Source organism: Mastigoproctus giganteus, chromosome 5, assembly GCF_048544385.1.
Source record: "Mastigoproctus giganteus isolate SK-2022 chromosome 5, ASM4854438v1, whole genome shotgun sequence".
NCBI classification, from domain to species: domain Eukaryota; kingdom Metazoa; phylum Arthropoda; class Arachnida; order Uropygi; family Thelyphonidae; genus Mastigoproctus; species Mastigoproctus giganteus.
Window position 1 is genome coordinate 220987304 of NC_143579.1, and position 14392 is coordinate 221001695.

The 14392-nt window shown below is 41.0% G+C and overlaps 1 protein-coding gene across 1 annotated transcript in view; it reads right to left on the reverse strand.

The window, feature by feature from the left end:
* Window positions 1-11499, reverse strand: part of LOC150086124 (uncharacterized) — a 69660-nt gene extending 58161 nt beyond the window's left edge. The window contains exon 1 of the mRNA XM_090373730.1: window positions 11256-11499. Coding sequence (XP_090229856.1) covers window positions 11256-11436 — 181 coding nt within the window. The 5' untranslated portion in view covers window positions 11437-11499. The remainder of the gene's footprint in view (window positions 1-11255) is intronic.
* Between the last annotated feature and the right edge of the window lie 2893 nt (window positions 11500-14392).

Here is a 14392-nt window from a genome sequence, read left to right on the forward strand (position 1 = left end):
AGATGAAAGAAGATATTTGTTGACATTGGACTTGAACTTTTGTAGACTGTAATTTTCAGGAAATACGTATGAAGGAAGGTTGTTCCAGAAAACGGCAGTTGAATGAATAAACGAAGAAGATGAAAAGTTCGTTCTGTGAGCTTGAAATTGGACAGTAAATGGATGTTGGCTGGTGGCGGCACATGTTCAGACTGTTTTGAAAGAGAGAGTGGGAATTATAGAAGCCAATTCAGAAGAACAGTGCCCATGGAAGTATCTGTAGAAGAGGCATGCAGCAGAAACAGTATGTCTATGCGACAGCAAGTGGAGAGACTCTGTTAGAGATGAATCATTAATTAACCTAACTGCCCTCGTCTGAATGGAATCAAGAAGCCTGAGAGAGGTTTTGGGGGCACCACCCCAGATGTGGGAACAATATTTCATGGCAGGGCGGATTTGCAATTTATACAGAATGAGCAGCTGTTTGGAAGAAAAGTAACACCGAGAGCGAAAGAGAAAACCAAGTTTTTTAGATGCAGAGGAGGCAATATTTGTAATGTGCTTGTGCCAAGAGAGATTAGAAGTCAGGGTAATCCCCAAAAGAGATATATCATTTTGCCTAGAAATCGGAGTGTCACTAAAGATAAGCAGAGGAGCAGAAGAATCCTTTTTGCGAGATATAAGACAAGACTGAGTTTTAGAAGGGTTGAAATCAACTAAGTTGTCTTTTCCCCACTGGAGAATTACCTGAAGATCGGCATTTAAGGAATTGGTAGCAGATTTTCGAGAAGTTGAAGCTAATTGAACAGGGCAAGGTTTCTCAAAATGGAAAGTGGAATGCAATGTGCTATCATCGACAAAACTATGGATAGGATTTCCAGTCAATGGAAGAAGGTCATTAATATACAAGAGGAAAAGAGTGGGGGAAATAACTGAACCTTGGGGGACACCGGCATTAGTGGAGAAGTTAGAAGACAGAGAGCCATCTACCATCACCCTCAGTGAGCGATCAGAGAGAAAACTGGATAACCAATTACTAAAAACAGTTGGCAAACCATGGAAGCTTGTTTAGAGGACCTTGATGCCAAACACGATCGAAAGCCTTTGAGATGTCAAGAGCAACTACTTGTGTTTCACCGAACCTTTCCATTGAATTAGTCCAAAAATCGGTAATATAAGCCAGAACATCACCAGTGGATCGACACTGACAGAATCCATACTGGCGATCTTTGATCAAACAGAAGGTTTCTAGGTAGTTTAAGAGTTGGCGGTTAATTGATTTCTCCATTACTTTAGAAAGAGTAGAAGTAATTGCAATGGGACGATAATGGATGGGAGGGATTTGTCACCCTTTTTAGGAACTGGCTAGATATGAGCAAATTTCCAAGCAGAAGGAAAAACACCTTTGGAATAAGAAAGTGAAAAAAGGCTGCAAAGAATAGGAGTAAGTTCAGGAGCATAGGTTTTGAGAACAAGTGGAGAAATACCATCGGGACCTGGAGCTTTCTTAGCATCAAGATTCGTCAAAATCCTTCTGACATCCTTTTGAGAGAAGACCACAGGATGCATTGAATGGAGCGTGTTGGGAATTGGTAGGAGGTGTTTTACCAAGATCATTAATATATGAGTTGGAAGAAAAATGGGATGCTAGCAGGTCAGCTTTATCCTTGGCTGAAGTGACAACAGAACCATCTGGTTTGGACAGAGGTGGGAGCAGAGATGGGCAAAAGTTGCGGCCAATAGCTTCGGCAAAGGACCAGAATGCTCGGCTACCATTACGGCAAAAAAGCAAGTTTTCTACTCTTAGCCTGTTCAAACTCTAGTTTGGACTGATTAATAACTGCTTTACAATTATTGCGAGCTTTGGTGTAGGCAGAAAATGAAACTGAAGAATTAGAAACAATCCAATTACGATATGCAACATTCTTCTCTTGATGAACAGCCTTAGCACATTTATTGGAAAACCAAGATTTAGATAAAGGATGAGATTTTAAAGTGGAGTGTGGGATAAAGGATTCCATTCCTGCAAGAATAATTTCACTGACACGATCTGAGCAAACGTTGACATCAGAAGTTTTGAAACAGTAATCCGACCAAGGAAAAGAAGAAAAGAAATCTTGCAGGTCATCCCATTTTGCATTCTTGTAATTCCAAACAACAACAGGTTGGGAATAGCCATGAGATAAAGGCTCCATTGAAGAAGAGACAATCACCAAGTTGTGATCTGAAGTGCCTAAAGGACCTCTCACTTCGACAGTGTACTTAGAAGGGTTGTTTGTGAGAAAAAGATCAAACGTGTTGGCTGTATGATTAGGATTGTCCAGTATTCTTGTAGGTAAATGAACAATCTGTGCAAGTCATTAGTAATTGCAAAAGCCTCAGCATCTCGACCAGCTGGGTCAGTGTGACTAGAAAACGGAAGCCAGCTGGAGTTGTGAACATTAAAATCACCAAGGAAAATTACCTCACTGTTAGGAAAGTTGGACTGTAGAAAGTCAAGTTGCAAAGAGAGGAAGTCAAAAAGCTCCAAGTGATTAGTGGAGTTGGGAGAACGGTAGAGACAACAGATGAATTTTACACAGTGAGGTAGAGAGATTTTAAACCAGAGAAGATCAAAGAGAGTAGATTCTAAATTGCCAAGTCTCTGACAGGGAATATCAGAACGGACATATGCACAAGTACCACCTTTGAGGCGAAAGGAATCATACAGCGAATAATTTGGGCATCTGAGATGAGCAGTAGTTGAATCAACCGATAACTGAGATTCTGTCAGAAAAAGTACATGCGGTTTGGCAGACTGCAAGTGGAAATGGACATCGTTAAGATTAGAATTGAGACCACGTATATTTGTGAAATGAATTAGGAAGTGCTTGGGAGGTTTAGATCTTTTCGCAGATAAGCTTGCTCTATTAGTTTGACAATCCATGTGTATTCAATAGTAAGAAAAAGTGGGTAGGACATGCTGTATGAAGTAATGAAATTTTTGGATATGGCGTACACATGGTAAGAATATACCCAGATCCTTGACATAACATGGCCTCGACAATGCTCCCCGCATACACACTACTCGGACTTCCTCCAGTCACTATCTGGCAGAGTACAGGTAGCAAGATTGTACACTAGCTGATCCGGAAGCCTCCTAGAGAGTTACCAATAGGTTCGGTCCGGTGTACTAACTAGTGGCTGGCCTGGAACACCGTTTTAGAGCTGTACCCTTGAAATGTAAGGAATATTGGATCTCGCCACGATGTTCATCATAACCTCAAAAGTCATCAATCATACTGCATGATGGAAGAGATAGGGAAGGGTTTCACTGGAACTTAGCTCTAGAGACTAAACATCGGTTCCACCACTTCAAGCCTCCAATAAGCAAAGTGGTGGTATTGCACCGGTTGATGAGAGTCATCTACCACCTTGAATAATGGTGTTTAATGAACATTAAGAAAGGAGATAAATCAGAATTTGGAAATTATAGACCAATTAGCTTATTATCCCACATTTACAAATTGTTCACAAGGGTCATTACTAATAGATTTGAAAGAATACTTGATGGGAATCAATGGAAAGTGCAAGCTGGCTTTAGGACAGGATTCTCAACTAGGGATCACCTTCACGTAATATCACAAATTTAAAATTGAGAGAGGAATAGCATTAGTAAAGGCATATGATGCAAGAAGGCAAGCTTATAAAGCATATACAGCAGAGTTTGACAAGGAGACACAATATTATTATTATTATTGCTCTTATATTATTTCTCCCTGATTGGGGGGTTCCACCGCGTGACAGGTATTGCTACAAAGTACACAGGGTGTTGTTGTGTCTGGTGTTACTGTTGGTCGAGGAACTCTCTGACTATCCTACAGGTGTTCGGGATTGCGACTTTCTGGAGTTCCTTGTAGGTGTTCACTGGGAGACCTATTGCTGCTAGGCTGTTATGTAGGGTCTTTGGCACCATACATGTGGTTGACACGATGATCGGGATGGTCGTTACTTGTTGCATATGCCACATCTCTTTGATCTCCTGTCATAGGTTCATGAACTTCCTGAATTTTTCCCCATGGGTTTTCTGCAGGTTGCCAATGTTGGGTACCGCTATGACAATCAGATAGGTAACCTTTTTCCTTCTTATCCACAAGGGTTATGTCCAGTCTGTTGTGTGGGATTGTCCTATCCGTTATTATGGCGCAGTCCCAGTACAGCTTGTGGGTTGGGATCTCTAGTACTGCCTGGGGTTCATACTTGTAGTATGGTACACTTTCTTTAATCAAGTGATATTTCCTTGCTAGCTTCTGATGTATTATCCTGGCTACCTGGTCATGTCTATGAGTGTACTTAGTCTGGGTGATCACCTCGAATCCTATGGTGATGTGTTAGGTTGTTTCTAAGGCCAGGTGACATCATCGACATGTGTCATCGAACACTCCGGGCTCCTTGACAATGTATTTTCTATAGTTTCTGGTGTTGATTATCTGGTCTTGGATGGCGAGCATGAATCCTTCAGTCTCGGGGAAGAGCATCCCAGTCATGAGCCATGCATTGGAAGCAATTTTATCTATGTGACCTTGATGGAGATCATTGTAGTGTCTGTCATGGACTGTCTTCTCTGCCCATCTTTCTAGCTTTCTTTGTGCCTCCTGGCTGGGGGGAGGACTCCTTGATTAGGTTGAGTGGGGGTATACCACTTGTCTATCTTTCTTATGGCCTCGAATGCTGTTGTGTGTTTCTGAAGTAATCTTTCAGGTTAACTATCACTGTCTTCTGTTGCTCAATGAGGTCTATCAGGACCCTTCCTCCTCCTTTCCAAGCAATTGTCAGTCTCTCCATAGCAGATTTCTGGTGGTGTTGGCCGCTCTTGGTCATCATTGTCCTTGTCTTTCTCATGATATCCTCCAGCTCAGTGTTAGTCCAATATATGACCCCGAAGGAGTATGTTAGCACTGCGACTGCAAAGGTGTTTATGGCTTTAACTGTGTTCCCTCCATTTAGCTTTGCTTTCAACAGGCTTCTGAGTCTCTGATGGTATTTTTCGGTCAGGCAGGTCTTGATTTGCTGGTGTTGTAACTGCTGAGCCTGCATCATCCCCAAGTATTTTATTTGTAGGCCTCTCCCTCTGCCATGGCTTCGATCTCTTTACCAGTCTGCAGCTGGTAGTTTCAGTTGACTAATTTTCCCTGGGGCAATCCGTGGGTCTTGCATTTGTCTAGACCAAATTCCATCCTAATATCATTGCTGGATTCTTCAGTGATCTGGAGTAGTTGCTGGAGGTGCTTCTCGGTTCCCGCTTAGACCTTGATGTCATCCATGTACATCAGGTGGGTGAGGGTGTACAGGTTCTTCCTTCCTTCTTTGAGGTTATATCCGTACTTGCTACTGTTGAGCATGGTGGATAGTGGGTTAAGTGCTAGACAGAACCACAATGGGCTCGGGGCTTCTCCCTGAAAGATTCCCCTCCTGATGGCGATTGGCCTGGTTGTGATGTTTTTGACCTTAATGGTGGTACTCCATTTCACCATCATTTCTCCTAGGAAGTTTGTCACTATCAGATTGACTTTGTAGATGTTCAGCACCTCTATTAGCCAGCTATGAGGCACGGAGTCGAAGGCCTTGCAGTAATCGATGTAGGCTGTGTACGTGTTGCGGCGCTTCTTGTAGGCTTGCTCCATAACCGTGGCATTTATGGTTAATTGCTCCATGCATCCTTTGCTCAGCCATTTGCATTCTTTCTGCTGTTCGGCCATTATGTTCTGGCTCTCCAAGTCGTCTGATATCTTCCTGGTTATTATGACCCCGAAGGAGTATGTTAGCACTGGGACTGCAAAGGTGTTTATGGCTTTAACTCTGTTGCCTCCATTCAGCTTTGCTTTCAGCAGGCTTCTGAGTATCTGATGGTATTTTTCGGTCAGGCAGGCCTTAATTTCCTTGTGCTGTAACTGCTGAGACTGCATCATCCCCAAGTATTTGTAGGCCTTTTCCTCTCTTTACGAGTCTGCAGCTGGTAGTTTCAGTTGACTAATTTTCCCTGGTACAATCCGTGGATCTTGCATTTGTCTACACCAAATTCCATCCTAATATCATTGCTGAATTCTTCAGTGATCTGGAGTAGTTGCTGGAGGTGCTTCTCGGTTCCCGCTTAGAGCTTGATGTCATCCATGTAGATCAGGTGGGCGAGGGTGTACAGGTTCTTCCTTCCTTCTTTGAGGTTATATCCGTACTGTTCAGCATGGTGGATAGCGAATTAAGTACTAGACAGAACTACAATTGCTCAGGGCATCTCCTGAAAGATTCCTCTCCTGATGGGGATTGACCTGGTTGTGATGTTTTTGACCTTAATGGTGGTACTCCATTTCACCATCATTTCTCCTAGGAAGTTTGTCACTATCAGACTGACTTTGTAGATGTTCAGTGCCTCTATTAGCCAGCTATGAGGCACAGAATCGAAGGCTTTGCAGTAATCAATGTAGGCTGTGTACATGTTGTGGCGCTTCTTGTAGGCTTGCTCCATAACCGCGGCATCTAGAGTTAACTGCTCCTTGCATCCTTTCTGCTGTTTGGCTATTATGTTCTGCCTCTCCAAGTGGTCTGATATCTTCCTGGTTATTATGACCTAAAAGGAGTATGTTAGCACTGGGACTGCATAGGTGTTTATGGCTTTAACTGTGTTCCCTCCATTCAGCTTTGCTTTCAGCAGGCTGCTGAGTCTCTGATGGTATTTTTCGGTCAGGCAGGCCCTTAATTTCCTTGTTTTGTAACTGCTGAGCCGAAGTATTTGTAAGCCTCTCCCTCTGCCAATTACTGGTCCTAAAATTCAAAAACTAATTTTGCCTGGTGCAATCCGTAGGCCTTGCATTTGTCTAGACCTGAATCCAAGGAAGCTCTCATAATTACGGCTAAGGGTATGCTTACTTCCTTTGCTGCCTCTTTTAATATAACTGGATAGATCCCATCCACCCCGGGTGTCTTTTTTATATTTATCTTAAACAATTTCTCCTTCACTTTCCTCTCAGTTATTACAAAATCTTCTAGCTCGCTGCCAGAGTTTAATTCACCTCTGGCAATCCCCCTCCCTGAATAACTCCTCATGTATGAATGTACATGCAAAATACTCATTTAATTTGTTAGCCACCTGAGCAGGATCATCAACAGTTGAACCGCCAATATCCAGTGGACCAATCTGATTCATCCCTTTCTTTCTAGAGTTTACATAGGTAAAGAACTGTTTGCTATTTTTCTTTGCATTCTTTGCCACAGATTTCTCATAATCTGCCTTTGCCTGCCTAAAATCCTTTGTGACTTGGTTACAGACCAGCTTAAATCTATCATAGGCTTCCCTGTCACGCATTAATTTATCTGTATCCCACGCATTTTTCTTCTCTGTCACATATCTCATTAATTCATCTGACATCCATTTAGGCCTAAACCTTGAACAATATTTCTTAGTTGGTATGTAAAGCCTAGTTGCTTCCAAGATAAATGCTTTGAATGCCTCCCATTTTGAATTTGCTGTTGGTAACTTCATCAGTTGGTCCCACTGTATAGAATTTAAATGCTGTCTCAGACCACTGTAGTCGCCTTTACGAAAGCAAAAACCCTTCTCTTTACCCCTAATGGTAGTTACCTCTTTGAGTAAATCCCACTTCAGCACACTGTGATCACTGCCACCTACTAGTTCCTTTATCTGCAGATTCTTAATGCATGAAGAATCACTACTGATAATCAGATCAAAAGTATTTCTCCATCTAGTTGCCTCCCAAACATGCTGATGTAGAAAACAATCATCCAATAAATCCACAAAAGCCTTGCTAGTGTGAGTGACCAACCTACAAATTCCAGTCAATATCCGGGAAATTAAAATCCCCATTATAAGACTTTGATTTACTGGCCCCCTCTATTTCCCTGTACAGTTTTTTTTTATATTCATCAGAGTCATTAGGCCTATAACACACTCCTACTCTCAATTTTGATTTCCCAGTGCTTATTTCACACCAAACTGACTCGACACTGCACTGTCCATCGACATCGACTGGCTGTACCTTCTTGGTTTTTATGTGTTTCTTAACTAATAACATAACCCCTCCTCCCTTCCTGTACACATTGTACTCCCCAAATTCCAGTTCTGCATTCCTTATATCTGTGTGACACTACATCTCTGATATCCCAACGATATCTCCCGTTGATGTTTTCACCAACACCTCAAATTCATCAAATTTATGTACCAAACTATTAGCATTAGGGTACACGCAAGTATTAGCTTTAGCAAAGGCACATGATGCAAGAAAGCAAGCTTATATAGCATCAGCCAAAAAAAAAAACCCTTATTTCACCAATCCACTCGCTCCAAATGTTTGTCAAGTTCTGCCTTGAATCTATTTAAGCTATCAACTACAACGACAGATGGAAGTTTGTTCCAGCAATCAACCACCTGCTGGCTAAAGGCAAACTCCCGCACATCTATCCTACAACCGTCTTTCCTCAATTTGAATTTATGCCCTCAATTTGAATTTATTTTCAGTATAAGCATTTTGATACAATGGAAGTGATATGTTGCAATTGTTTTCATTGATATCCATAACTGGATACGTCGACCATGTTAAGCTGTTTTTTTTTTTTTTTTTTTTTTTAGGATGTTGTTGTTGTTTGTTTGTTGTTTTGGTTTTTAGGAGCATTAGCAACTAAGGCCATATTGCTCCGGGATATGCGGTGGTCATTCCCTGACCTTTCCGCATCCTCCATATTTGGTGGCGACGGGCTCGAACCCCGGTCTAATCAAGAAGCGTGTGCTATGCACTGCTGCTCCTTCCCACCTGGCTACGGAGGCGCCTTTTTTTTTTTTTTTTTAGGAGCATTAGCAACTAAGGGCATATTGCTCTGGGGATATGCAGTGGTCATTCCCTGACCTTTCCACATTCTCCGTATTTGGTGGTCACGGACTCAAACCTTGGTCTAATCAAGAAGCGTGTGCTATGCACTGCTGCTCCTGCCCAACTGGCTACGAAGGTGACCCATGCGTTAAGTTCTGATGGTTGTGAATTACATAGTGGATTGTTGCTCTGTCTTATTGTAATTCTGACCTTTTAAGGTATGTTGAAACTCCAAAGGAGCTCATTCTTCCAACTTGGTAATGAGTTTAATGAACAGAATGTTAAGCAATTCGAAATCCTCAGTTTAAAAATGTTTCCCACAGGCACAGTAAAATATTTATAAATTCAGGAAATAGTACTTAAAAATGATCTTTAACTTATATATGTATATCTTTTCATTTCTATTTGTGTAGTTAATATTTCATATCCTTAGGTCATTTTCCCTTCTAAGAAGTTTTCCCTCGTAAGAAGTTCTAAACCTCCACTCCCTTGGAAAACTTCTTATCCAGGTTCTACTGTATGTTTTGTTTATAACTATGAGAGACCCACGATTTTTGGTAGACCAGTGTATCTTACAAAATTTACACTGAATTAAATTCATATAAGGCAATGGATACCACTCAGATTGAAATTTAAAAATATAATAGATTGACTGATCACAGATAGAGTTGACTTCTCCCAAATTATAACAACAGTAACTGGTATGCAAACGAGAAAAATTCAATGATAACCAAATAATAAAGTATGCCATGCCTTAAAATAAGTAGTCATTGTAGTTTGGAGACTTGTGGTCTGTGCTTGTTAACAAGAGAAACTGTTTTTACGGGGATGGGACACACTTAAATAGAAGGAGTGCAAGTATATTTGTTGGTGCTACTGAGGCAGTGATAGGTGGATTGGAAAGCTGCTAACTTGGGGGGGGGGATACATATGCAGAAGTGAAAGTGATTCTTGTACTGCATCTATTGGAATATCCAGCTGCCTGGAAAACAATATGTCAAGCCCTGCTGTGGGTCATCATAGAATAAGTAAATACATGAGCTGTATTAAGAGTAAGACAATACGCATGTACACTAATTCTAGGAGCATTGTAAATAAATTTGATGAATTTATTATGAAGTACTGAATGTGCTGATTGAACAGTATGAAGTACTAATTAAGTCATCAAATGTGGATATTGTAGGGATAGCAGAGATATGGTGTCACTCAAACATAAGCAATGCTAAATTTGAATATGGGGGCCACAATGTACACAAGTAGAGCATGGTGTTGATTGTCAAGTGACACCGGGGCCCTCCCCTAAAACCACATATACAAGAAGGACATATAGCATAGTGTAATTTGGCTAGTGGCACCAGGGGTTTCTCCCAACCCCACAATTGGTTCTTTGGGACATGTACAGAACTGTAGCAGCCAGATGTTGTGAGTATACAAGGACAGGAGGGGTTATGCTCTTAGCATATTATATCTAAGGCAGTGCATCTGTTGACATGGGTGATCAGTGCAATGTTGAGCCAGTTTGGTGTGAATTTAGCACTTGTTGCTATTGTGTTGTTTTTAGGAGCATTAGCAACTAAGGCCATATTGCTCCGGGGATATGCAGTGGTCATTCCCTGACCTTTCCGCATCCTCAGTATTTGGTGGTCACGGGCTCGAACCCAATTAAGCACTGACAAAGCAAAAATGAGAATAGGAGTGTGTTATAGGCCTAATGACTGTGATGAGGATATGGATGGGTGAAGTTTTTTTTTTTTTTTCCCCTTTTTGGCTGATGCTATATAAACTTGCTTTCTTGCATCAATTGCCACTACTACAGGATGGTCTGTAATACTGCCAGACCAGCAGTATTACAGACTGTTTCAGATCAGTGATCTTATATTAGGGACCCACAAACTGTCCATCAAAATTCCTTGATCTCTGCTGCCAACTTCTTTCATGGGGATTTCTATGGGAAGGAGTTTTCCTGTACAATCCATAAGCTACAATGCCTGAAAGGCAATACACAGGAAGAAACACAAAGTAATATCAAGATACCAAGAAAGTAATGTGCGCTTTTCTAACGCCTGTTAGATATATGACGCACCCTATACTTCAGCATGGAATACTTCCTAAGATTGAAACAACAGGAAAGAATTAAACTTCTCTCTCTCTGAGAAATGAAATTTTATTCAAGTATATTAATCAAGATAATATACATGACATTGTGCTTTAAATCAATAATGTAATCATAATTAGAAGTGGAAACTATGGCTTTGTAATTCAAACCCTTTTATGTAAGTTTGATGTCGGCTATATGAATTAGTAATTATAATTTTTTTTTTCACTAATACAAGAAGCGTTAATTAACCACTGTTTACGTCTTCATCAAAATCATTTTCTGAGTCAACTGTTTGGCTAATTAAATTTACACATTCTCACCTAATCTATTCAAGCCATGGCTGAAATGACCACGATAATCTCCAGCTACAAGAACATCCGCCAATGCTTTAGCATGGCTGTTTTCGGTTCCGACAGCTTCCATACATTTCACCATAAAACATTTTATTTCGTCTAATGGGATTAACGTCCCACTTAAAGAATTTTTAATTTGGGAACTCATCGCTAAACTGTGAGCGTTCAAGCTGCTATGCAAAACCCGAAATATATATCGTTCAGTTCGAAAAACAGTTCAAATGCGCAAATTATGAAACACATAGAGGCACCCTGACCTTTGTGCCCAACTACCTATTTTTAACCTTGACATGCTGACCTAAGCAGTAACTAACTTCTAAAAATCGCAACTGATATTCTCCCTTTTCATTATTATGGACGTGCTTCCACACCAGAAACTTCTGATAATGTGTATTACTCATCTGTGAATATAACATCTTATATATTAGGGTACATGGTTATACAGACGAGCAATAACATAGCATCCCTCCAACCTGTTCCTAGATAACAGAGATGCGCACAACAGCTTACATAGTCGAGTGGTGCGCATCGCCATTACTAGATGCCACACGATAACACCAGCTGACTTTACTGATTTTAAGTATCGATCTAATGGTATCGGACGTACCACTTGATCAATACTCAAAAGTCACAAGAAAAGGCTATATTTTAAGAAATGTCACTAAAAAGAAATACTAAACATAAACACATATACACTCCTTACCAAAATAATTAGGATACCATGAAGAAGCAACCTTGGAGATGTATCGAAGTATAGAAAGTATTATAATGCTATATTTTGATGACTAAATGCACGTAATAATACGTTATGAATTAAAATTAACTATTTAATATCGGTGTAAATACACCATAGTTTAACCATAAATTTAACTATATAAGTAGGGTAGCGGCATTGTTTGATTTTATCTCATATTGTGGCTACCTTCACAACAAGATACCAGGTATTGCACTACTTCGAATAAATAACGCTTCTCTAGTAGAGGAGACTACTGTTAATTATTCTCAGTGGGTACCCCCACCCAGACGCGTTTCGAAGCTTGTTGGCTCACTCTTCAGTGGGCAGGCAGGTACCCAAATACCCTAATTATTAGGGTACCTGCTCGCCCACTGAGAATAAATAACAGTAGTCTCCTCTACTAGAGAAGCGTTATTTATTCGAAGTAGTGCGATACCTGGTATCTCGTTGTGAAGGTAGCTACAATATGAGATAAAATCAAACGATGCTGTTACACTACTTATGTAGTTAAATTTATGGGTAAACTATGGTGTATTTACACCGATATTATATACAATACTGTATATAAAATTCCAACAATCCATGTGTGTGTGTGCATATATACACTGCATTGGCTTTGCATTAGGAATGGGTTGGTCAGTGATGTCGGTGAAGGCAATCGGAAACGGCTGATTCAAGATTCGTCCATGTGGGGGAGCAGTTTTTGAGTGTATGTGAGGAAGAATGGGTTATAGTCGAGATCTTTCCAATTTCGATGGTGGAATAATTGTGGGGGGGAAACACGTGAAGGTGCCAGTATCTCTACAACATCACATCCAACATTGTTAAGTGCTCCTGAACTGTGGTATCATGAGTCGATGGGGACTGGTTTAACATCGGTTGAATAACCAGCCGAAGATCACACGTAGGACAGCCATATTTGTTCGACGCTTGTGGTGAGTCATCGTGTCCCATCTCGTAACACAACAGACACTCAGCACAATCAGTGCCGGACCAAGGTATTTCCACCCCCTGGGCAGAATGATTTTTTGACGCCCTTTACTGAGGATATATATATATTTTTTTTGCCTCAGTGTTCTTCTGTTTTTGGCGCTCCTTAAAGAATGGTGCCATGGAGGAACCCTGTTAGCCCGTTCCTTAATCCGGCACTGAACACAATGGTCCTGCTAGCCATCCAGGACTAATAGCAAGACCAATTTCTACATGGACTATAAAAAAACATACTCTGGACATTAGCTCGTAGAAGCTATGGCAGTCGACGGCCATCACGGGTACTTTAGCTTGTATAGGAATCCATGCTCACTATAAGACACAAGAAACTGCGTCGCGCCTTGCATGGGTATGGCAGCACCAACATTGGGCTGCAGGCATGTGGAAATCTGTCGCCTGGTCTGATCTGATGAATCCCGTTTCCAACTCTATCATGCTGATGGGCGTATTCGCATTTGAAGAAAACAACATAAGGACATAGTACCAGTATGCACTGTTGATGTTCGGCAGCCTTGAGGCCGTGGTATGGTTTTGGGATTGCTTTCGTGGCATGCTCGGATGATCTCCGTTACTAAATGGCTCGACGGAAGAGCCTACCTCTCTTTCGTCGCCGACCAAGTATACACCCCTTCGTGATGACAGTGTATCCAGACAACTCCGGTATCTATCAACAAGACAACTTGCCATTCTACTAGGCTCGACAGGTTGCTAATGGTTTCAGGAACACGACAATGAATTTTCCGTCCTCTCATAGGCGTCCAATTCATCCGATTTCAGCCCAACACTATGTTTGGCATCTACATGAAAAGGAGATTAAATTCAACAACCGTCTACTTGACAACGTGTAGGCATTACTGGACACATTGTGGACCTCGTGGATAGGGGGTTCACATATGATGAGTACAGGCTTGGCACACTCAGGGTCCTGAGCTGAATATATCATCACTCTTCTCTTTCTTGGTGACTCCTCTCTCTTTCTCTGTCTCTCTGGGTAACTCTGAATTTTTTTTTTTTTTTTTTTTTTTGTCTGGTGCAGCATAAGCCTCAGGCTTCCTTATACCATATGGCTAATAATAATGATAGCACTACCACAGGACGCCCTGCAACACCTTGTGGAATCCTTGCCGTGTTACTGTATAAATACGGGCTGTATAAAGTGCAAAAGGTGATCCCATGAGATATTCAGTAAGTGTTATTAATGAAAGTCAAATCAGTGTATAAATAAATAAATTGTAGTGAAAAAAACAAAACGGCTAAAAAAGAATGAAAAAATAATATATATTGTGCTGGTTTATGAACCCGGAGTACTGCTATTAATAGCAGAAATACCCATCATCCATAATGAAAAAATATAGATAAGTAGAATAAACACTTATTT